The 22,361-nt window shown below is 38.0% G+C and overlaps 2 protein-coding genes across 2 annotated transcripts; both read right to left on the bottom strand.

Moving 5' to 3' along the window:
• Positions 1–12,079: 12,079 nt before the first annotated feature.
• Positions 12,080–12,681, bottom strand: LOC130853856 (39S ribosomal protein L30, mitochondrial). Its single transcript, XM_057736262.1, has one exon. The coding sequence runs from the start codon at positions 12,646–12,648 to the stop codon at positions 12,163–12,165; it is 486 nt and encodes a 161-aa protein (XP_057592245.1). The 5' UTR covers positions 12,649–12,681; the 3' UTR covers positions 12,080–12,162.
• A 6,060-nt stretch (positions 12,682–18,741) lies between these two features.
• LOC130853573 (60S ribosomal protein L26-like) lies at positions 18,742–19,260 on the bottom strand. The gene has a single exon (XM_057735680.1). It carries the CDS (start codon positions 19,233–19,235, stop codon positions 18,798–18,800), a length of 438 nt encoding a protein of 145 aa, XP_057591663.1. The 5' UTR covers positions 19,236–19,260; the 3' UTR covers positions 18,742–18,797.
• Positions 19,261–22,361: the final 3,101 nt, after the last annotated feature.

The following is a 22,361-nucleotide window of genomic DNA, read 5'->3' as shown; positions in this document are numbered from 1 at the left end:
CGGCATCTGTGACGGCCTTGAGTCAGGAATAAAAGTGATGGGTTGAAGGAACAACTAGAAGTCGTAGTGGGAGGAGTGTAATGAATGAGGGGGCAAGTGGTGGGAGAACGGGTCTGCAAGGTGGAGAGTGGGGCAATTTTCAAAAGGACTCATAGCATAGTTAGGAGTTAATACTTTTTCTAAGTGAAATGGAAAGCCACTGGAGGGATCTTAAGTTGGAGAGCTATATGATCTGATGCACATTTTTAAAAGATCGCTCTGGTGGCTATGTGAAAATGAAATGTAGAAGGGTAAGAGTGGATGCAAAGAGACCAGGTAGGCGACTATTACAGTCATCCCCGTAGGAGGTGCTGGTGGCTGGATCAAGGTGGAGGCAGTGGAGCTGGTGAGAAGTGGCCATTTAGGGATATTCCAGGATTTGCAGGTGAGTTGGATATGGGGTATTGAGAAAGAAAGAAATCAAGGTTGATGACTAAGTTTCTTTTCTAGAGGAGATAGCTGCAGTGGAGTTGACATTTGCTGACCTGGGAAGATTGGGAAAGGAACAGAACAGAGGGGAGAAATTAATTTATGCTTTGGACATGTTGACTTTTGAGATGCCTACTGGACAACCAAATGGAGATGTCAAGGAGTGACTTGGATATTTAAATCTGGAGCATGGGCGAGCTCAGGAATTTGGGAGCTAATTTTAATCAGCAGTCTAGTGAAGATCACCTAGAGAGACTGTGTTTATAGGGCAGAGAAAGAGGCCCAGGACTAATCCGTGGGGCACTCTGACCATCTAGAGGTGAGGAAGAGGAGGGGAGCCAGTGAAGAAGACTGAGGAGGAAGTCAAATTCCAGATGAGTCCACCAAGGTGTAGGTCCTCTTCAAGTTTGCTAAGTACCCCTGGTCCAGTCAGTAGTGGCCCAAGTGAATGGGGTATGAAGCCTGCTGAGGTCCACTGAGTTTTGTGTGCAGGATCAGATATCCTGCGAAGAAGAAAGGATAGGTTGGAGACTCTAAAACCTAAAATATAATCGAAATTTTGTTGACAGACTCTTTTTTTTTTTTAATTAAATGATAGACTTTATTTCGATTTCACCAGTTTTCCCCCTAATACCCTTATTATGTTCCAGGCTCTAGTCCAGGATCCCATATTGCATTTAGTTTTCATCTGTCTTTAGTCTCTTCCAGTCTGACAGTTCCTCTGTCTTTCTGTGTCTTTTTTGTTTTTATATATATTAATAACTTTATTGAGATATAACTCCCATACCACACAATTTACCCATTTAAAATTTACAATTCAGTAGTTTTTAGTATATTCATAGTGTTGTGCTAAAATCACACAGTCAATTTTAAAACATTTTCCCCTTTGAATTGCCTTGGTACTTTTGTTGTTGACAGACTCTTAAGGATACTACTTCTCTCTCTCTCATCATAGATTTCTTTTAATTTATCTCACTTTTACAGACTTTTTACTAGTTCTGTTTTTTGCTTTCCAAAGGCTCTTAGAGGCCCTTGGTACCACCAGCGTCTGGATTTCTTCTCACCTTTCTGTCTTCTCTCCTTTCTTGGTCTAGCCTTAAAATTCCTTTCCATGTTTACATCCATGGATACAATCCAGTGTCAATAACCCCAAGTACTGGGGTTGCCCCAAGGAGAAACCATACGATGGGGCCTCCATCGTAGTCAGCACTTCTCCAGGCAGTGGTGCAGTGATCCTCTCAACCTCATACAGGTTCTGTCAGAATAAATGTTTCACCCAAGTAGTGCTAAGGCATTCCAAGTTTCCTTCAGAAGAGCGACAGGGAAGGGATAGAGAGCATGACTTAGGTTTTGGATGCTGTAAGCAGATATTAAGGGACATGATTTCAGAGGGGTCCTCTAAGGGAAGCGGGTGTTTGGGGAAGCTGCTTTAACATTGCTTCACGCCATTGCCCAAATTCTCCATCCTGGCCAGCCGGTTGTTGCGCAGATGTGAGTCATAAATGGGCCACAGACACAGCAGGGTGGAAGTGTAGGTGATTGTACAAATCCACCATCACTATCAGAAAAACAGTTTAAAGCGTGCATCCTTGAAACAGGAAGGCAAGCCCTTCATTGTGTGGAATTACAGTTACCTGATCAGCAGTGTTAGAGGGCCATGCTTAGAGAAGCAATCAGAGAGAACGGAATCAATCCAGAACCTCTTAGATGAATACAGTTATTATTTGTGTTAGTTTCCTCGATTCTTCTTGCTGTGAGAGGATGTATTCTCCCTGGCGAATCGTTTTGAGCTTCTATTTCTACATATCAAGTGTGATAACAGAGTTGACCTTTCTCACTCAGATGGTTGAATTTAATGCCCTTGATGTATGGCAAATGCTACATGGCTGCGAAAACCTTATTCCGTTTCCCCAGCCCCTCCATCTCATATTCAGGGAGGCATTCTGTTTGAACCAGCAAAGCTGTGATCAGGAAGGCAGGTGGTTCAGCACCTTCCTGGGGCTGACACTGTTTTCCCTCATCTGCACACCTCCATGGTCAGCTCAACTTGGTTACTAGCCATAACTCACCAGTGATCTCTTTTTTTTTTTTTTTTTTTTTTTTTTTGGCGCATGGGCTTAGTTGCTCCACGGCATGTGGGATCTTCCTGGAGCAGGGATCAAACCCGTGTCCTCTGCATTGGCAGGTGGATTCTTAACCACTGCGCCACCTAGGAAGCCCTACCAGTGATCTCTTAACAGGATATTTTACAAAGATTATCACCATATTTCAAAAATCGAGAAGGAGAGAAAAATCTCAAATCTTTCCTAATAAACATAACTTTTTTTCTTCCTTTTTTTTGGTCTCTCTACTATTTATATATATGTTTACTGTTTTAATTATAGCATGCACAAAACTTGGATATGCTTCTAAAATTTTAAAAATAATTTAATGTTTTTATTTTCCTGAGTACTATTCCATAGATTAGAATGATCAGTCTATTTACTGTTCTCTTCTTTGAGGGCATTTGCTGAGTTTTCAGTTTTTCACTATTCTGTCGCTGCAGGGCTCTTTTCCTTCCTTTCGTGTTCTTTCCATAGGAGGAAGTCCCGGGAGCAGTAATATGGGTAGGGTTACCACATGAAATACAGGATGCCAGTTAAATTTGAATTTCAAATAGACTATGAGTAGTTTCTTTTAGTACAGGTATGTCTCGTAATATTTGGTACATACTTATACTAAAAAAGTGTTCATTTTTATTTAAATTTCAAATGTAACTGGGTACCCAGCATTTTTATTTGCTAAATCTGGCAATCTTAATTATGAGTCAAAATGTAGGAATATTTTCATGAGCCTTGATACACATTGTCAAACTTCTCAAGTTTATCATTAAGATTCTATTATTGATTTAAATAAGGAGGGGAAATTTTCAGAAGGGAGAAATATGAAGGAGAAAAGGGGAATTCTAAGATGTTCTGTAAGTACTTATCTAGGTTATTAAGTTTTAATTTTTAGCAGATTTACATTATCATAGAAACATAATGTTATATAAATATTCATAGACATATAATGACAAATTTTTTGAACCATACAGACTTTGGTAACATCTACATGTTTGTACTTTCCTTGGTGTGGCACTTGCTGTTAGTAGGCTACTTGCTGTGTGTCCCCCTTCTTTTTTACTAGCAGAGCCCTGATTTTGTACAGGGCAGCAATGGACCCTGTTAAAAACTCAATCACTTACCCCTGAAGGTAGCCATGGGACTAATTTCTGAGCAAAAAGAGGTTAAGCCTGTGGTGCTGTGTCTTCCCTTTCCTCTTTTGCCTGGAATGCGGCTGTGATGTTGAGAGGTACAGCAGCCATCTTGTGAGCCGTGGAAGAAAGCCATACATAAGGAATGTGGAGCAGCAACAATCAAAGATTCACAGCTGAATGTAACTGCAACTGAAATGCCCATAATTGATTAAAAAAGCATTCTAGTTTATGCATGTATTTTACAGCTGCTTCAAGTACTTTGTATAAAGAGGTATGTATAAATCTATACACTCATAAATCATAAATATTTTGTGTAAGTCAATATGCCCATAGTAAGAGATAGAGGATTTCCTGTGGAACTGACATGACAGTTGCTGATACAAGTTCAATCAGGGTTGAAGACCAGGAAGCCCAATTCCTGAGACCCAGAGACCAATGAGGAAGGATATAGGTCACCAGTCTGGCTTTGGGGAACAAGGATTAACATCTCAAAGGAAGTAAATGCGACAAACAGGAAGTCAGGTCAGACTCTTAGGGGTTCAGAATGAGTTGTTACACTAAGGTCAGGAACTTCTGAGGTAGAAGTTAAAGACAGGGAGAACTTCACAGATTAGAACAGGAATTTGTCCAGAAGCATGGATCAACACTAGAGAAGCAACCCATGGACCTAGGCTTTGCTTCTGGTGCCATTTCCTCCACCTAAAAATTTGCTTGCTTTTCCTCTGTCGTAGTACCTGTATAGTCCCATGGAGTCCTAAAAAATGACTGTAGATGTCAATGAGAGCTGAAACTTCTGTTATACCTCTGGTGATTGGAAGATTTTTTTTTTCTATGGACTAGCTTCTGGCTATATATGTTTCAAAACTTGTTTCTCCTTCAGCCTACATACTTCCAGTACTGGGCACCCTGAGGTGCCTAAGGTCCTAGACAAGTTCACATCTTCTGGCCTTGCACCTTTGTCACATGACACTGGGTGAGTCAGCACAGGGGTGGTGAGAATATTCCTGAAAACCGTATCTACCCTGGGATAGCCAGCAGTAACTTAACCATTCCTGGAAATGATCATAAACCTTATTACTATGTCCTGTGAAGCCCCAAACTAAATATATCCCTACTCAACTTCCTTTTATGCAGACCCAAAAATGCCTGGGGCAATTCTGACACCACCTAAGGTGAGACAAAGTATGATGGAGGAGAAATTGTGGTTGAGACAACAGTTTTAACCAATTGCTCTTGAAATTGCTTATTTATGCAAAATTAAACAAACAAACAAATGACCATATAGATACACTGTTAAGACCCTCCTAGAGTATTGGGAAGGCCCATGTGCCCTCAGAAAGGGTGCTGAAGCTTAAGCTTCTTTAGCTTTATGGTAAACCCATCTGTGTGCGTTTCTTTAAAGAGATGTGCATATAACATGTATGAATAGTCTTTGGACTGCTTTGTATGCTGCCTGACAATCTGAGGGCAACAGTTTTTTAAAAAATAAATAATGTTTAGTTTGTTTTAAGATTAGGTAACCCATGCTGTTGTTAAAAAACAACAACAAAAACAGTTAAAAAAATTTACTGTAATCCAACTGTGTGGGGATTTTGGTGTATTTTCTTTCAGATGTTCTTTTTATTGAATATATATGTGTATTTATATATTTAATTTATATTTCCTTATCTGCAAAAAGGGGAAAACTTCAAAGTGTTATTCTGAAGATAAGATATATAGAACTCTCTCCTTTATTATTAAATTAGATTAAAACTTTCTCCTATATTATTAAATAATCTTATAAAAGAGTGGCTTTAAAAAGTAACTGTATAATATTCTAAAATTCCCTATTATTGGACATTTAGGTTATTTTAATATGTTTTATATTATAAATTAGGTTGTGGTAAACATATTTCTACATATACCTGTATATGCATATTTTTTACTATACACATAATAAATTCCTAGACGTGAAATTAGTCACAAGATGTGCAAAATTTAAATAATTTTATACATATAGATAAGTAGCTCTCTAGAAAGTCTGTATGAATTTGTATTTTTTAAAGAAATGTGTGAGAATGTTTTCCTAAACGCTTGCCAGAAACACGTACTGTTGTTTAAAAAAAATCTTTGGAATGGTACCCCATGATTTTAATGCTTATTTCTCTGCTTATTGTGGTGCTGAATATTTTTATATGAATTTTGGCTTTGTGTATCTTCTGTAAATTGTCAGTTCATACCCTTAGGTAAGAGTTTTTAATTAGAAAAATTTTAATTAAGGCAATACATTTCCTCCAATGCATAGAGTTTATTATTATTACTATTATTATTATTTTGTATTTTCCCCATCTTCTCTTTTCTCTGGCTTTTCCTTCTCTTTCTAAATAAAGGAGTATTCCTAAGAAATGCTCTTGACCTCTATCTTTTCTTTCTCTATTAGACTGAACCATATGACACTGCAATTTTTAGAAGGTCAAAAAGTGGTCAAATATCAGTAATTTTATATGGTTAAGCCTGCTATATTTCTTTTGACAATCTGATTCAATCTCCTTCTATCTGTGCATCCTGTATTTGTCTATCATCCACCCAACAAGTATTTATTAACCAGTTGTACGTCACCTCTCTAAGAATGACTCACTCTCTAACCATCTTTAGCTCTGACCTTTCTCCTGAGCTCCTGTTTTTGTATTTTATGAGTTGGCTCTGTAATATTCTTCACATCTTCTCTGTTCCTGTTATATCTACCTCAGTTCCAATTCTCACTTAATGTGTGTCTTAGTGTGTTTGGGCTGCTATAGCAAAAATACTATAAACTGGATGGCTCATAAATAACAAGCATTCACTTCTCACAGTTCTGGAGGCTGGAAGTCCAAGATCACGACACCAGCAGGTTCAGTGTCTGAGGGCTCGCTTCCTCACGGATGGTGCCTTCTTACCATGTCCTCACTTAGTGGAAGGGCAAGCTAGCTCTCTGGGGTCTCTTTTAGAAGGGCACTAATCCCATTCATAAGGCTTCGCCCTCATGACCTAAGCATCTTCCAAAGGTCCCACCTCCCAGTACTCACTTTGGGGTTAGGATTTCAGCATATAAGTTTGGGGGGAATGTAAACACTCAGACCATAGCAATGCATAATGTTTTCTCTCCTGCAATATCCTCTTCCTTCTCTCACCTTCACTCTACATTTCTTTTTTTCTTTATTTTTTTTTATAAATTTATTTAATAATTAATTGGCTGCTCTGGGTCTGCTGCTGAGTGCAGGCTTTCTCTAGTTGTGGAGAGTGGGGGGGCTACTCTTCATTGTGCTGTTTGAGCTCCTCATTTTGATGGCTTCTCTTGTTGCAGCACGTGGGCTTCAGTAGTTGTGGCACGTGGGCTCAATAGTTGTAGCTTGCAGGCTCTACAGCGCAGGCTCAGTAGTTGTGGCACACAGGCTTAGTTGCTCCGTGGCATGTGGGATCTTCCCAGACCAGGGATCGAACCTGTGTCCCCTGCATTGGCAGGCAGATTCTTAACCACTGCGCCACCTAGGAAGTCCCCACTCTACATTTCTTTAGATTCAAATCTTTTCCCTCTTTCAAGAGTCGTTTTAAACGTAATGCCCCCATCCCCATTCTTTACTAACAGCTCAGAGAGAAATTTCACCATCCAAGATCCCTTTACATGCACCTCTTTTCTGGAACTTTTTATCCTCCTACCATCTGGTTATTTCTATATTTTCTTTCATGTTGAGATATCATTTATATATAGTAAATGAAAGAAATCATTAATATACAACATAGCGAATTTTTACAAATGCATATTCCTGTGCAACAACCACTCAGATCAAGACAGACCATTTCCATCACCTCAGTAAGTTCCCTTATGGTCTTTCCCAGTTAATGACTGCTGCCAGCTACTGAAGGTAATGAGTATTCTGATTTCTATCATCATAGATTAGTTTTCATGTCCTTGAACTTTAGATTAGTGGCATCATACAATATGTACTCTTTTGTGTCTGGCTACTTTTGCTCAAGGTAATGCTTTTGAATTTCATCCATGTTATTGTGTCCATCAATTGTTTATTCCTTTTTTGTTAATTGCTGTGTAGAATTCCATTGTATAACAATTTGTTTATACATTCCCCTGTTGGTGAACTTGGATTGTTTCCAGTTTTTCACAATTATAAATAAAGATACTATAAATGTTCTTGAACAAATTCTTCTTTCTCATGCATGTATACCTAGGAATGGATTGCTGGATCATAGGGTAGGTATATGTTTAACATTACGAGAAACCACCAAGCAGTTTTCCAAAGGGCTTATTTGGTTTTACATTTTTACCAGAAATATATGAGAGTTGATCTATACCCTTGCCATCATTTGATGGTATACATCTTTTCCATTGTATTGTACGTATAGTGGTATCTTGTGATTTTAATGAAGCATCTGGTTTTAATTCCATCATGAATAATGATGTTGAGCACATTTTCATATACTTACTGTCTGTTTGGATATCATCTCTTGCAAAGTGCCTGTTCAAGTTTTTATCCATTGTCTTAATTACTGTAGTTTTATAGTATATCTTAAAGTCTGTAAGTTTAGGCTCTCCAAATTTGTTTTTGTTTTTCAAAATTGTCTTGGCTATTTTGGATCCTTTGAATACCATATAAATTTCAGAATAAGGTTGTCAATTTCTGAAAAAAAATGCCTGCTGGGCTTTAGATTGGGACTCTGTTGAACCTATAGGTCAATTTGGGAGAAATGACATCTTGACAATCCACTTGCATAGGTCTTCTTTCATCATCTCAGCAATGTTTTCAATATAGGGTTCTTGCACATCTTTTGTTAAATTTATTCCTACGTATCTGATTTTTTCATGCCATTGTAAATGGTATTATGTTTTAAATTTTATTTTCTGATTGTTGATTTCTAGTATACAGAATTGCAACTGGCTTTTGTAGACTAATTTTGTATCTTGTTTCCCTGCTTAATTCACATACTAGTTGTTATAGTTGTTTGTAGATACGTTACTTTGGATTTTCTAGGTACATAATTATGTCATCTGCTAATAAATAAGTTTTTCTTCTTCCTTTCTAATATTTGTGCCTTTTATTTTTAAAGTTTTCTTGCTATATTGCAAAATTTGTACATTTCTTTATTCCCTCACCAGAATGTAAGCTAATACTTGAGGCAAGATTCTTTGAGGCAAAGTCCTACCATAGTACTTTAAACATGGAAATATTAAGAGAATTTTGGTTGACTATGTAAATGATGACAGGGAAAACAATGAAATTAAAGCTGAAATTTACTATTCTATATGATTAGTAAACAACCATCAAGAAAAAGGATGCTGGTTAAAACCCACTTTTTTGAGTTGGTACATCTTGATCTGTAAGGGTTGCAACAGGTTCTCTGAAGATTCACCAGATCATTCTGGTTTGTGGTTCCCAGTTCCAGGATGCTTCTCTGATGTTATGTTAGTGTTATTTATGTCCTATACAACTCTTGCTAAACATTTTGAAACTTCTAAAATAGCAGTGATTGCTTCTCCCCAGGATATCATGGAGCAGATGGATTCCTGACTTCACTGCCTTCAGTCCCAATTCCCCAAGCTTCTGTTGGTGTAGGAAAAAAATCTGCATTTTCAATATTACTGGAGTGAAGCCTGGGAAATTTTCAGTTTTGAGCCTTTAAATTCCAGGAGTAATGTTATTTTTAGATTTCTAGTATGCAGTTAGAGTTTGTGAGTGAGATTGTGTTAAGGAGTGAGGATGAGGGCTCATGTGAGTGGGTGGTGGTCTTTTCCCAGTACGCAGCAGCCCTTGCCTATTCTGAACATTCATGGGACTGTGAAGTGGCAGCCTGGGAGCTGAGATGACTCTGAGGGCAGGAGGAAAAGCACTGATAGGACTTTGATACTCATTTTTGCATTTTGGTTGCAGTAGCCATTTCTTTCATGGATTCTGTTGTCCATGTGGCTGGAAAAGGATATTTCTTCCATTGCATGATGAGTTTGTTTCTAAGGAGGTAATTCCGTTATTTCTTTGCAAGGAGCAGAGATGCTGTTAGAAGTTTAAGCAGTAGGTTGATAAATTATTTAAGGAAGTTTTGAGATGAGGCCACAGGGACTGCTCTCTGGTCTTCTCCATATTGATTGACATTTTACTATCAGATTAGGCTCACGCATTGATAAAGAGCTAGTATATGAATAAGCTAACTGTTTTTGCTATTGAATAGTATGGATCACCTTGAAAAAAATGAGAGTGATAGAAATGATAGAAAAGAGAAAAATAAAAGAATACATACCCTTGTAAATTTGGATTAAATAATATAAATGCAGGGTGATTTTTTTCAAATATTTGAATTTTTCAACATTTTATATATTTGGTTCTCTTAAGCATTTACATACTGACATTAAAACAGTGTTCTATAAGTATTTTTATGACAATTGTTTATTTCTTTCATTGAAATGTAGTTGACAGACAATATTATGTTAGTTTCACTGTACTACATAGTGATTTGATGTTTGCATGCATTTTGAAATGATCACCTCAGTAAGTCTAGTAGCTATCTGTCACCATACAAAGTTATTACAATATTATTGACCATATTCCTTATGCTGTATATTATATCCCAAAGGCTTATTCATTTTATAGCTGGAGGTTTGTGTCTCTTAATCCCCTTCACCTATTTTGCCCCCTTTCACACCCTTCCCTCTGACAAATACCCATTTGTTCTCTGTATCTATCAGTCTGTTTTCATTTTGCTTTGTTTGCTTGTTTTGTGTTTTAGATTCTACATATAAGTGAGATCATATGGTATTTTTCTTTCTCTGAGTTATTTCACTTAGCATAATACCCTCTGGATGTATCCATGTTGTTGCAAGTGGAAAGGTTTCATTCTTTTTTATGGCTGAGTAATATTCCATCGTGTATACATACATACATCTTCTATATCCATTCATCTATCAATAGACACTTAGGTTGCTAACATACCTTCATTACTGTAAATAATGTTGCATTGAACATTGGGGTGCATATATTTTTTCAAATTAGTTTTTTTTTTGTTGGGTAAATGCCCAGAAGAAAAACTGATGAATCATATGATGGTAGTGTTTTTAATTGGGGGGGAGGACCTCCATACTTTTTTCCATGGAGGCTGCACCAATTTATAGTCCCATGAAAGTGCATGAGGGTTCCCTTTTCTCCACATCCTCACCAGTCTTTTCTTTTTTTAAAATTTGTTTATATTTGCTTGGAATACCTTTTCTCATCCTCTCACTTTCAGTCTGTGTGTGTCTTTAGGTGAGAAGCGTGTCTCTTGTAGGCAGCATATGTATGGGTCTTTTAAAAATTAATTCAGCCATTCTGTGTGTTTTGATTAACACATTTAATTCATTACATTTAAAGGAATTATTGAAATTTACATACTTACTGCCATTTTATTAGTTATTTTCTGGTTGTTTTTTAGTTCTTTTTTGTTCCTTTCTTCTCCTTTTGCTCTCTTCTCTTGCAATTTGATGACTACCTCTAGTATTACGTTTGGATTCCTTTCTCTTTTGTATGAGTGTGTATCTATTCTATTTTTCTTAATTTAATTTTTAATTAATTATCTATTTTAAACATATTAGCGTATATATGTCAACCCCAATCTCTGAATTCATCCCACCCCAACTCCCGTTTTTCCCCCTTGGTGTCCATACGTTTGTTCTCTACATCTGTGTCTCTGTTTCTGCCTTGCAAACCAGTTGATTTGTACCATTTTTCTAGATTCCACATATATATGTTAATATACAAAATATTTGTTTTTCTCTTTCTGAGTTTCTTCACTCTGTATGACTTCTCTCGGTCCATCCACGTCTCTACAAATGACCCAATTTCATTCCTTTCTGTGGCTGAGTAATATTCTATTGTATATATGTACCATATCTTCTTTATCCATTCATCTGTTGATGGACATTTAGGTTGTTTCCATGTCCTGGCTATTGTAAATAGTGCTGCAATGAACATTGGAGTGCATGTGTCTTTTTGAATTATGGTTTTCTCTGGGTATATGCCCAGTAGTGGGATTGCTGGGTCATATGGTAATTCCATTTTTAGTTTTTTAAGGAACCTCCATACTGTTCTCCATAGTAGCTGTATCAATTTACATTCCCACCAACAGTGCAAGAGGGTTCCCTTTTCTCCACACCCTCTCCAGCATTTACTGTTTGTAGATTTTCTGATGATGCCCACTCTAACCAGTGTGAGGTGATACCTCATTGTAGTTTTGATTTGTATTTCTCTAATAATTAGTGATGTTGAGCAGCTTTTCATGTGTTTTTTGTCCATCTGTTTGTCTTTTTTGGAAAAATGTCTATTTAGGTATTCTACCCATTTTTTGATTGGGTTGTTTGTTTTTTTTTTTTTTTTTTTAGAATTTAAAACATATTTTAATGAGAACACTTTCTCACCCTTTAAATAGAAATGACTTGCACTTTTTACTCTGCATCTGTGAGGCGATCAGGACTTCTTCGCTTCCTGGTCTGTGGGGTTCTGAAGCCACCCCACCACCAGCTCTCCAGTGCTCTTGAGGCACGTGTTGGACATGTTCTCCTCTGTTGGGAGACCTTGTGGCAGCTTTAGGGGCTTGATTCTTATCAAATGTTTAACCACTTTCAGTTTTGCATTCACTGAAGGGATGTTCTTATGAACTTGAGGAGTGTGTGCTTTTTGTAACCCAAGCATCTTTATTGTATCTTTCTCCCAATATGGACGTCTTTTTGTGCTTTTTATTCTGGTAACAATATGCAGTTTATGAGGTTGCTCTGGGTCCCCACCATATTTTTCATGATCTTCAAGTGAAGCCTGAAAAACTTCCTCTGGAATTCTTGACTTCGTAAATTTGTGACGAATCCAATCTGTACAAATAAGAGGCTCCACACCTTTTGTCACCATTTGTAGTCTGCCTGGGGGCCTCTGAACTATTGAGCGCAAAATCCCTGCCATGAAAATGGTGACTGTTTTCCTTACACGTTTATTTATGAGGAAAATGAATCCCAGAGAGTTCAATGATTTACTCAAGGGCGTCCGGCTTTCAAGAGAGTATATGGTCTGGAACCCAATTCTCTTAATACCTGGTCCAGCGCACTTTCACAAAATCATAACAGCCTTCAGCACAACTGCTCACCGTCTTTCAGCCTGACGTTAACCACTCGGGTTGTTTGTTTTTTGATATTGAGCTGGATGAGCTGTTTATATATTTTGGAGATTAATCCTTTGTCCATTGTTTCATTTGCAAATATTTTCTCCCATTATGAAGATTGTCTTTTCATCTTGTTTATAGTTTTCTTTGCTGTGCAAAAACTTTTAAGTTTCATTAGGTCCCATTTATTTATTTTTGTTCTTATTTCCATTACTCTAGGAGGTGAGTGAAAAAAAGATCTTGGTGTAATTTATGTCAAAGAGTTCTTCCTATGTTTTCCTCTAAGAGTTTTATAGTGTCCAGTCTTACATTTAGGTCTTTAATCCATTTAGAGTTTATTTTTGTGTATGCTGTTAGGGAGTGTTCTAATTTCAGTCTCTTACATGTAGCTGTCCAGTTTTACCAGCACCACTTCTTGAAGAGACTGTCTTTTCTCCATTGTAGATCCTTGCCTCCTTTGTCATAGATTAGTTGACTATAGGTGCATGGGTTTATCTCTGGGCTTTCTGTCCTGTTCCATCGGTCTATATTTCTGTTTCTGTGTTAGTACTATATTGTTTTGATAACTGTAGCTTTGTAGTATAGTCTAAAGTCAGGGTGTCTGATTCCCCCAGCTCCATTTTTTTTTTTTTTTTCTTGAGATTGCTTTGGCTATTTGGGGTCTTTTGTGTCTCCATACAAATTTTGGGAATTTTTTGTTCTAGTTCTGTAAAAAATGCCATTGGTAATTTGATAGGGATTGCATTGGCTCTGTAGATTGCTTTGGGTAGTATAGTCATTTTCACAATGTTGATTCTTCCAATCCAAGAACATGGTATATCTCTCCATCTGTTTGTGTCATCTTTGATTTCTTTCATCAGTGTCTTATAGTTTTCTGAGTACAGGTCTTTTATCTCCTTAGTTAGGTTTATTCCTAGGTATTTTATTCTTTTTGTTGCAAAGAATGGTTAATGGGATTGTTTCCTTAATTTCTCTTTCTGATCTTTCATTGTCAGTATATAGGAATGCAAGAGATTTCTGTGTATTAATTTTGTGTCCTGCAACTTTACCAAATTCATTGATAGCTCTAGTATTTTTTTGGTGGCATCTTTAGGATTTTCTATGTAAAGTATCATGTCATCTGCAAACAGTAACAGTTTTAATTTTTCTTTTCCAGTTTGGATTCCTTTTATTTCTTTTTCTTCTCTGATTGCCGTGGCTGGGACTTCCAAAACTATGTTGAATAATAGTGGCTAGAGTGGACATCCTTGTCTTGTTCCTGATCTTAGAGGAAATGCTTTCAGTTTTTCACCATTGAGAATGTTTGTTGTGGGTTTGTCATATATGGCCTTTATTGTGTTGAGGTAGGTTCCCTCTATGCCCATTTTCTGCAGAGTTTTTATCATAAATGAGTGTTGAATTTTGTCAAAAGCTTTTTCTGCATCTATTGAGATGATCATGTAGTTTTTATCCTTCAACTTGTTAATATGGTGTATTACATTGAATGATTTGTGTATAATGAAGAATCCTTGTGTCTCTGGGATAAAGCCCACTTGATCACAGTTTTTGATCCTTTTAATGTGTTGTTGGATTCTGTTTGCTAGCATTTTGTTTAAGACTTTTGCGTCTAAATTCATCAGTGATGTTGGTCTGTAATTTTCTTTTTTTGTAGTATCTTTGTCTAGTTTTGGTATCAGGATGATGGTGGCCTTGTAGAATGAGTTTGGGAGTGTTCCTTCCTCTGCATTTTTTTGGAAGAGTTTCAGAAGGATGGGTGTTAGATCTTCTCTAAATGTTTGATAAAATTCACCTGTGAATCCATCTGGTCGTGGACTTTTGTTTGTTGGAAGATTCTTAATCACACTTTCAATTTCATTACTTGTGATTGATCTGTTCATATTTTCTATTTCTTCCCAATTCAGTCTTGGAAAGTTCTACTTTTTAAAGAATTTGTGCATTTCTTCCAGGTTGTCCATTTTATTAGCATATAGTTGCTGGTAGTAGTCTCTTACATTGCTTTTTATTTCTGTGGTGTCCATTGTATCTTCTCCTGTTTCGTTTCTAATTTTATTCATTTGAGTCCTCTGCCTCTTTTTCTTGATGAGTCTGGCTAAAGGTTTATCAATTTTTATCTTCTCAAAGAACCAGCTTTTAGTTTTATTGATCTTTGCTATTGTTTTCTTTGTTTCTATCTCATTTATTTCTGTTCGGATCTTTATGATTTCTTTCCTTCTACTAACTTTGGGTTTTGTTTGTTCTTCTTTCTCTAATTCCTTTAGGTGTGAGGTTAGATTGTTTATTTGGGATTTTTCTTGCTTCTTGAGGTAGGATTGTATTGCTATAAACTTCCCTCTTAGAACTGCTTTTGCTACATCCCATAGGATTTGGATCATCATATTTTCATTCTCATTTGTCACTAGGTATTTTTGATTTCCTCTTTGATTTCTTCAGTGGTTATTTAGTAGTGTATTCTTTAGCCTCCATGTGTTTGGTTTTTTTAAAATTTTTTTCATGTAATTGATTTCTAATCTCATAGCATTGTGGTCAGAAAAGATGCTTGATATGATTTCAAGTTTCTTAAATTCACCGAGGCTTGATTTGTGACCCAAGATGTGATCTATTCTAGAGAGTATTTCATGTGCACTTGAGAAGAAAGAGTATTCTGTTGGTTTTGGGTGGAATGCCCTATAAATATTAAGTCCATCTTGTCTAATGCATCATTTGAAGCTTGTGTTTCCTTATTTATTTTCTTTTTGGATGATCTGCCCAATAGTGTAAGTGGGGTGTTACCCAAAGTCCCCTATTGTGTTACTGTCAATTTCCCCTTTTATGGCTGTATTTGCCTTATGTATTGAGGTGCATAAATGTTTACAATTGTTATATCTTCTTCTTGGATTGATCCCTTGATCATCATGTAGTGTCCTTCCTTCTCTCTTGTAATAGTCTTTATTTTAAAGTCTGTTTTGTCTGATATGAGTATTGCTACTGCAGCTTTCTTTTGGTTTCCATTTGCATGGGATTTTTTTTTCCACCCCCCTCATTTTCAGTCTGTATGTGTCCCTAGGTATGACCCTGTATATGGGTCTCTTGTAGACAGCATATATACAAGTCTTGGTTTTGTATCCATTCAGCCAGTCTGTGTCTTTTGGTTGGAGCATTTAATCCATTTACACTTAAGGTAATTATCAATATGTATGTTCCTATTACCATTTTCTTAATTGTTTCGTGTTTGTTTTTGTAGGTCTTTTTCTGCTCTTGTGTTTCGCACTTAGAGAAGTTCCTTTAGTATTTGTTGTAGAGCTGGTTTGGTGGTGCTGAATTCTCTTAGCTTTTGCTTGTCAGTAAAGCTTTTGATTTTTCCATCAAATCTGAATGAGATCCTTGCTGGATAGCGTATTCTTGATTGTAGATTCTTCCCTTTCATAACTTTAAATATATCCTAACATTCCCTTCTGGCTTGCAGTTTCTGCTGAGAGATCAGCTTTTGTCCTTATGGGAGTTCCCTTGTATGTTATTTGTCATTTTTCCCTTGTTGCTTTTAATAATTTTTTCTTTGTCTTTAATTTTTTGTCAATTTGATTACTATGTGTCTTGGCATGTTTCTCCTTGGGTTTATCCTGCCTGGAATTCTCTGCACTTCCTGGATTTGGGTAGCTATTTCCCTTCCCATGTTAGGGAAGTTTTCAACTGTAATCTCTTCAAATATTTTCTTGGGTCCTTTCTCTCTCCCTTCTCCTGCTGGGACCCTTATAATGCAAATGTTGATGTGTTTAATGTTTCTCTTCATTCTTTTTTCTGTTCTGTGGCAGTGATTTCCACCATTCTGTCTTCCAGGTCACTTATCCATTCTTCTGCCTCAGTTATTCTGCTATTGATTCCTTCTAGTGTATTTTTCATAGTTATTGTATTGTTCATCTCTGTTTGTTTGTTCTTTAATTCTTCTAGGTCTTTGTTAAACATTTCTTTCATCTTCTCCATCTTAGTTATTTTTCTGGGGTTTATCTGTTCCTTCATCTCATATGTAGTCCTTTGCCTTTTCATTTCATCTATCTTTCTGTGATTGTGGTTTTCATTCTGCAGGCTTCAGGAATGTAGCTCTTGCTTCTGCTGTCTGCGCTCTGGTGGATGAGGCTATCTAAGAGGCTTGTGCAGGCTTTCTGATGGGAGGGACTTGTGGTAAGTAGCTGGGTGTTGCTCTGGTGGGCAGAGCTCAGTAAAACTTTAATCCACTTGTCTGCTGATGGGTGGTGCTGAGTTCCTTCCCTGTTTGTTGTTTGGCCTGAGGCAACCTAGCACTGGAGCCTACAGGCTGTTTGATGGGGGTAATGGTGGTCTCTGGGAGGGCTCACGCCTACTTCCCAGAACTTCCCAGTACTTCCCAGAACTTCTGCTGCCCATGTCCTTGTTCCTGTGGTGAGCCACAGCCACCTCCCACCTCTGCAGGAGATCCTCCAACACCAGCAAGTAGGTCTAGTTCAGTCTCCTATGGGGTCACTGTTCCTTCCCCCAGGTCCTGGTGCACACACTATTTTGTGTGTGCCCACCAAGAGTGGAGTCTCTGTTTCCCCCAGTCCTGTTGAAGTCCTCTAATCAAATCCTGCTAGCCTTCAAAGTCTGATTCTCTGAGGATTCCTCCTCCCATTGCTGGACCCCCAGGATGGGAAGCCTGACGTGGGACTTAGAAACTTCGTTCTAGTGGGTGAACTTCTGTGGTATAATTGTTCTCCAGTTTGTGAGTCGCCCACCCAGCAGTTATGGGATTTGATTTTATTGTGATTGCGCCCCTCCTACCATCTCATTGTGGCTTCTCCTTTGTCTTTGGGTGTGAGGCATCCCCGTTGGTGAGTTCCAGTGTCCTCCCATTGATGATTGTCCAAGCAGTTAGTTGTGATTCTCGTGCTCTCTGGTGTGTATCTATTTTAGATTTTTAGTTTGTGGTTACCATGAGGTTCATACATAACAACCTATGTATAAGAAATTATTTTAAGCTGATGATCTCTTAAGTTTGAATGTGTTCTAACAGCCATACATTTTACTCCTCTAGCCCCACATTTAGTGTTTTTGCATCATATTTTACATCTTTTTGGTTTATGTATCCCTTTAATACTTATTGCAATTATAGGTCATTTTACTACTTTTTTCTTTTTACCTTCCTACTAGCTTTATAAGTGATTATTACCTTTATTGTATGTTTGCCGTTACCAGTGAGATTTTCCTTTCATAACTTTCATATTTCTAGTTGTGGCCTTTTCTTTCCCACTTTGCGAAGTCCCTTTAACATTTCTTGTAATGCCAGGTTAGTAATGCTGAACTCTTTTAGCATCATTTGTCTCTAAAAGTCTTTATCTCTTCCTCAAACCTAAATGATAAACATGCTAGGTAAAGTATTTTTTGTTGTAACTTTTTTCCCTTTCATTACTTTGAATATGTTGTGCACTCTCTTCTGGCCTCCAAAGTTTCTGCTGAAAAGTCAGCTGATAGTCTTATGGGAGTTCTCTTGTATAAAAGTAGTAGGTTTTCTCTTGCTGTGTTTAAGATTCTTTGTCTTTAATTTTTGACATTTTAATTTAATGTGTTTTTGTATGGACCTCTTTGGGTTCATCTTGTTTGGGACTGTCTGTGCTTCCTGGACCTGGATGTCTGTTTCATTCCCCAGGGTAGGGATGTTTTCAGCTATTATTTCTTCTGTCCCCTTCTCTCTCTCTTTTCCTTCTGGGACCTCTGTAATGTGAATTTTAGTATATGTGATGTTGTCCCAGAGGTCTCTTAAAGTATCCCCATTTTTAAAAATTGTTTTTTTCTTTTCTCTGTTCAGCTTGAGTGATTTCTACTACTCTGTCTTCTGGGTTGCTGATCCATTCCTCTGTATCATCTAATCTACTGTTGATTCCTTCTAGGGTATTTTAAAATTTCAGTTATTTTTTTTTTTTTTTCATTTTAACAGTTTTTAATGAAAGTTGTATACACGATTACTTTATTCCTGCATCTTCTCAATTGTTTCTTCCTTATATTTGCCCTTCTCCTTTCCTACTTGGCGAGATTTGGCTTTATGTTCGAGGATCTTTTTGCGGTCTTTGTCCAGTTTTAGCCTGGTGATGACTACCTTGCTGGGGTGAATGCCCACATGGACAGTCGTGCCATTAGCCTTCTCCCGCTGCACTCGTTCAATGTAGATGACATATTTTTTCCTGTAAACCTGGACTACTTTGCCAATTTGCTGCCCTTTGTAGTGCCCTCGTACAACCTGAACTTCATCATCCTTTCGGATGGGCATGGATCGGACGTTGTACTTCTGTCTCAGCTCTTTCGAAAGAGGGGAAGACATAATCTTCCTGAGAATGTGGGAAGGCGCATTGAAATGTCTTTTCCGGTTCTTGCTTCGGTCAGAAGTCACAAAGGGATTGAACTTCATTTTGGCATCCTGGCTCCCCTGCCCGGCTGCTACTCGGCCGCCGGAACAGTATCGGGGCCGCCGGGGTCGAGACACAACGTGCCCGTAAACGGATGGCTGCGGATTATACGCGTTGTCCCGGCAAAAACTCACCCACTGGCCTAAAATTTCAGTTATTGTATTCTTAAGTTTGGTTCTTCATATTTTCTAACTTTTGTTGAAATTCTTGCTGTGTTCATCTATTCTTCTCCCAAGTTCAGTGAGCATCTTTAAAATAATTACCTTGAACTCTTTATTGGGTAAATTGCTTATTTCTACTTTATTTAGTTCATTTTCTGAGATTTTGTCTTATTTCATTGTTTGGAAAATATTTTTTTTGTCTCCTGATTTTGCCCAATTCTCTGTGTTCATTTCTAGGTATTAGGTAAGTCAGTTATGTTTCCAGATCTTGGAGAAGTGGGCTTATGTACGAGATGTCCTATGGGGCCCAGCAGCACACTTCTCTCTGGTCACTAGAGCTATATGCTCTGGGGTGCCCCCCATGGGCTGTGTGTGCCCTTATGTTGTGTAAGGGCTGACTACTTTGGTTCACTGGTAGGCAGACTGGCCCCTGGCCTGGTTGCCTGTGAAGCCTAGTGTGGTAGCTGTGGGCCACTGGATTGCACAGTAGGCTTCCTGTGCAGCCAGGGGAGGCACTGCGTGGCTGCCCACCTGCTGGAGGGTGTGACCATGTCCCCACATGACTGTTTGAGGTGAGCAGGGGGCCATGGGGCTGGTTCTGGCCTGCTAAAGGGCATGGCCATGTCCCCGATGGCTATGTGACTTTATTAATAGAACACTTCTCTTTGTCCCAAGGCAACTAGCACTTTGTCCAATCACCTGAATTTCTGCCATCCAGAAATAATTACTCTTTGTGCTTATTTGTTATGAAATAATTACAGTTATTTTCCAAATTATTTTTATGCTATACCTGCTATTTGGAAATTTGCTTTTGTCATTTAATGTCCTGTGATATAGGTATATTTCTGTGTTGAAAAATATAGAGATACATTATTTCAATTGCTTCTCAGGATTTCTTATGTGTGTGTGTATGTGTATGTATGCATATGTGTAATATAATTTAACTAATGAGTAATTTGTTGATGGACATCTTTGTTAAATTTTTTTTTTACTTTTATAAACAACATTGCAATGGGCATACTGGTACATAAATCTTGAGCATTTATCTGGTTAGTTCCTTAGGATACAATTCTGGCAGTGGAATTCTAGGACTCAATCTGTGTATATTTTATCTTTAGATTCATTTTTCCAAACTTCCCTGCAGAAAATTTGAATTAATTGGAGTGTTTACCTGCACCACTGCAAACATTATGTATTGTGAATCTTGAGCTGCTTATGTTTTAAAATTTTTGTGTGTTTGTCTCTTCTTGGGGGTTGTATGCTAAATCTGCCTGGATGCAGTCAGAAAACCTAAAACCATACGAAGTATTTCAAATGGCAGGGATTTCACACAGAGAACTGGTTTCACATGTATTAGAAATTGGAAAGTGCAAAAAGGAAATGCTGAAGTCACCTAGAGGTAGTAACTGCAAGAAGCAGCAGGGAAGAGATAGGAAGGTGATACCTAGGAGCTATGGGGAGGAGCCTGGAGGGGATGGGCTGGAAAAGAGGTGGGTACAGCCTGTGTGGTGAGGTTGTACAGCCGCTGGCAGCTTGACTGCCAGGAGGGTGTGGCCCAGCTTCCAGCGCATCCAGGGAGATATGGGGGTGGTTAGTGTTGGTATTGTGGAGAGAAACTGAGGACTGAAGCCAGCCTTGTACTGTTGTTTGTGTGATGCTGACAGAAACTGGAAACCAGAAGGAAGTCCCTTCTTTCTCCTCTTACCTTTCAGTCTCTCTCTAGTGCCTTATATTGGCAGAAACTTCCTGGAAGCCAGCTGACAAGGGAGTCAGTGAAATTAATTTTGCAGAGTCTCATCCTCAGCATTACAGAGAAGAAAAGAGAATGCTGGGCTTGGAGCTAAGAGGCAGTAAAAAATAACCAGTTGTATTAGTTTGCTGGGACTCATATCAGAGTACCAGGAACCTAGTGGCTTTGAACAATAGAAACTTATTGTCTCACAGTTCTGGAGCCTAGAAATCAGAGATTCAGGTGTTTCTTACCAGTCTCATTGGGTTAGGGGCGTATCGTATTCCAGTATGACCTTATTATCTTAATTTAACTAATTACACATTCAATGACTTATTTCCAAAGAAGGTCATGTTCTGAGGCCCTGGACATTAGGACTTCAACATATGACATTTTGGGGCACAGAATTCAACCCCAAACACCGGTATATAAACTTCTTTAGGACAGGGCCCTAAAATGCTGTATTAATTCCTTTGCATTCTTCTAGTTCTGGGTACAAAGAATATGCTTAATGATTGTTAATAAATGAATAAATGCTAAATTAAATGATGCACATTCACTTCAGACTCTTAAAGTCATCATACATTTTAAATTGAAATTTAAAAAAAAACCCGTCAGATTTTAAAATATCAGATATTCTTGACTTTTATAAATAAATACCAAAGTATTTGCAGAGTATCCTGATGATTACAAAACTTATTCCTAAAATTAACACTAAGTGTAAGTGTGAGTTATTTCATCACTATCTTTAATTCTAAACTTTCCTATGGTTGCACAATCACTTCTCCTATAAGCAAAAAAGAGATTTCCAACTCAGGTGAACTGAGGTTATCATCTTAAGTGGGTGGAAGCTACTTGGTCAACAATTTAAGACTACAACACAGTTGTTTATTGGTTAGGATTTGAGTCTGGACGTAAGGGCCTATCTTTAAAAAAGAATTATTTATTTATTGGCTGCCTTGGGTCTTTGTTGCTGTGCACGGGCTTTCTCTAGTTGCAGTGAGCAGGGGCTGCTGTTCATTGCAGTGCGTGGACTTCTCATTGCAGTGGCTTCTCTTGTGGACCATGCGCTCTAGGCACGTGGGCTTCAGTAGTTGTGGTGCACAGGCTCGATAGTTGTGGCTCGTGGGCCCTAGGGCACAGGCTCAGTAGTTGTGGCGCACGGGCTTAGTCGCTCCATGTCATGTGGGATCTTCCCGGACTAGGGCTTGAACCCGTGTCCCCTGCATTGGCAGGCA

Source organism: Hippopotamus amphibius, chromosome 5, assembly GCF_030028045.1.
Source record: "Hippopotamus amphibius kiboko isolate mHipAmp2 chromosome 5, mHipAmp2.hap2, whole genome shotgun sequence".
NCBI classification, from domain to species: domain Eukaryota; kingdom Metazoa; phylum Chordata; class Mammalia; order Artiodactyla; family Hippopotamidae; genus Hippopotamus; species Hippopotamus amphibius.
This window is presented reverse-complemented; position numbering and strand designations above follow the sequence as displayed.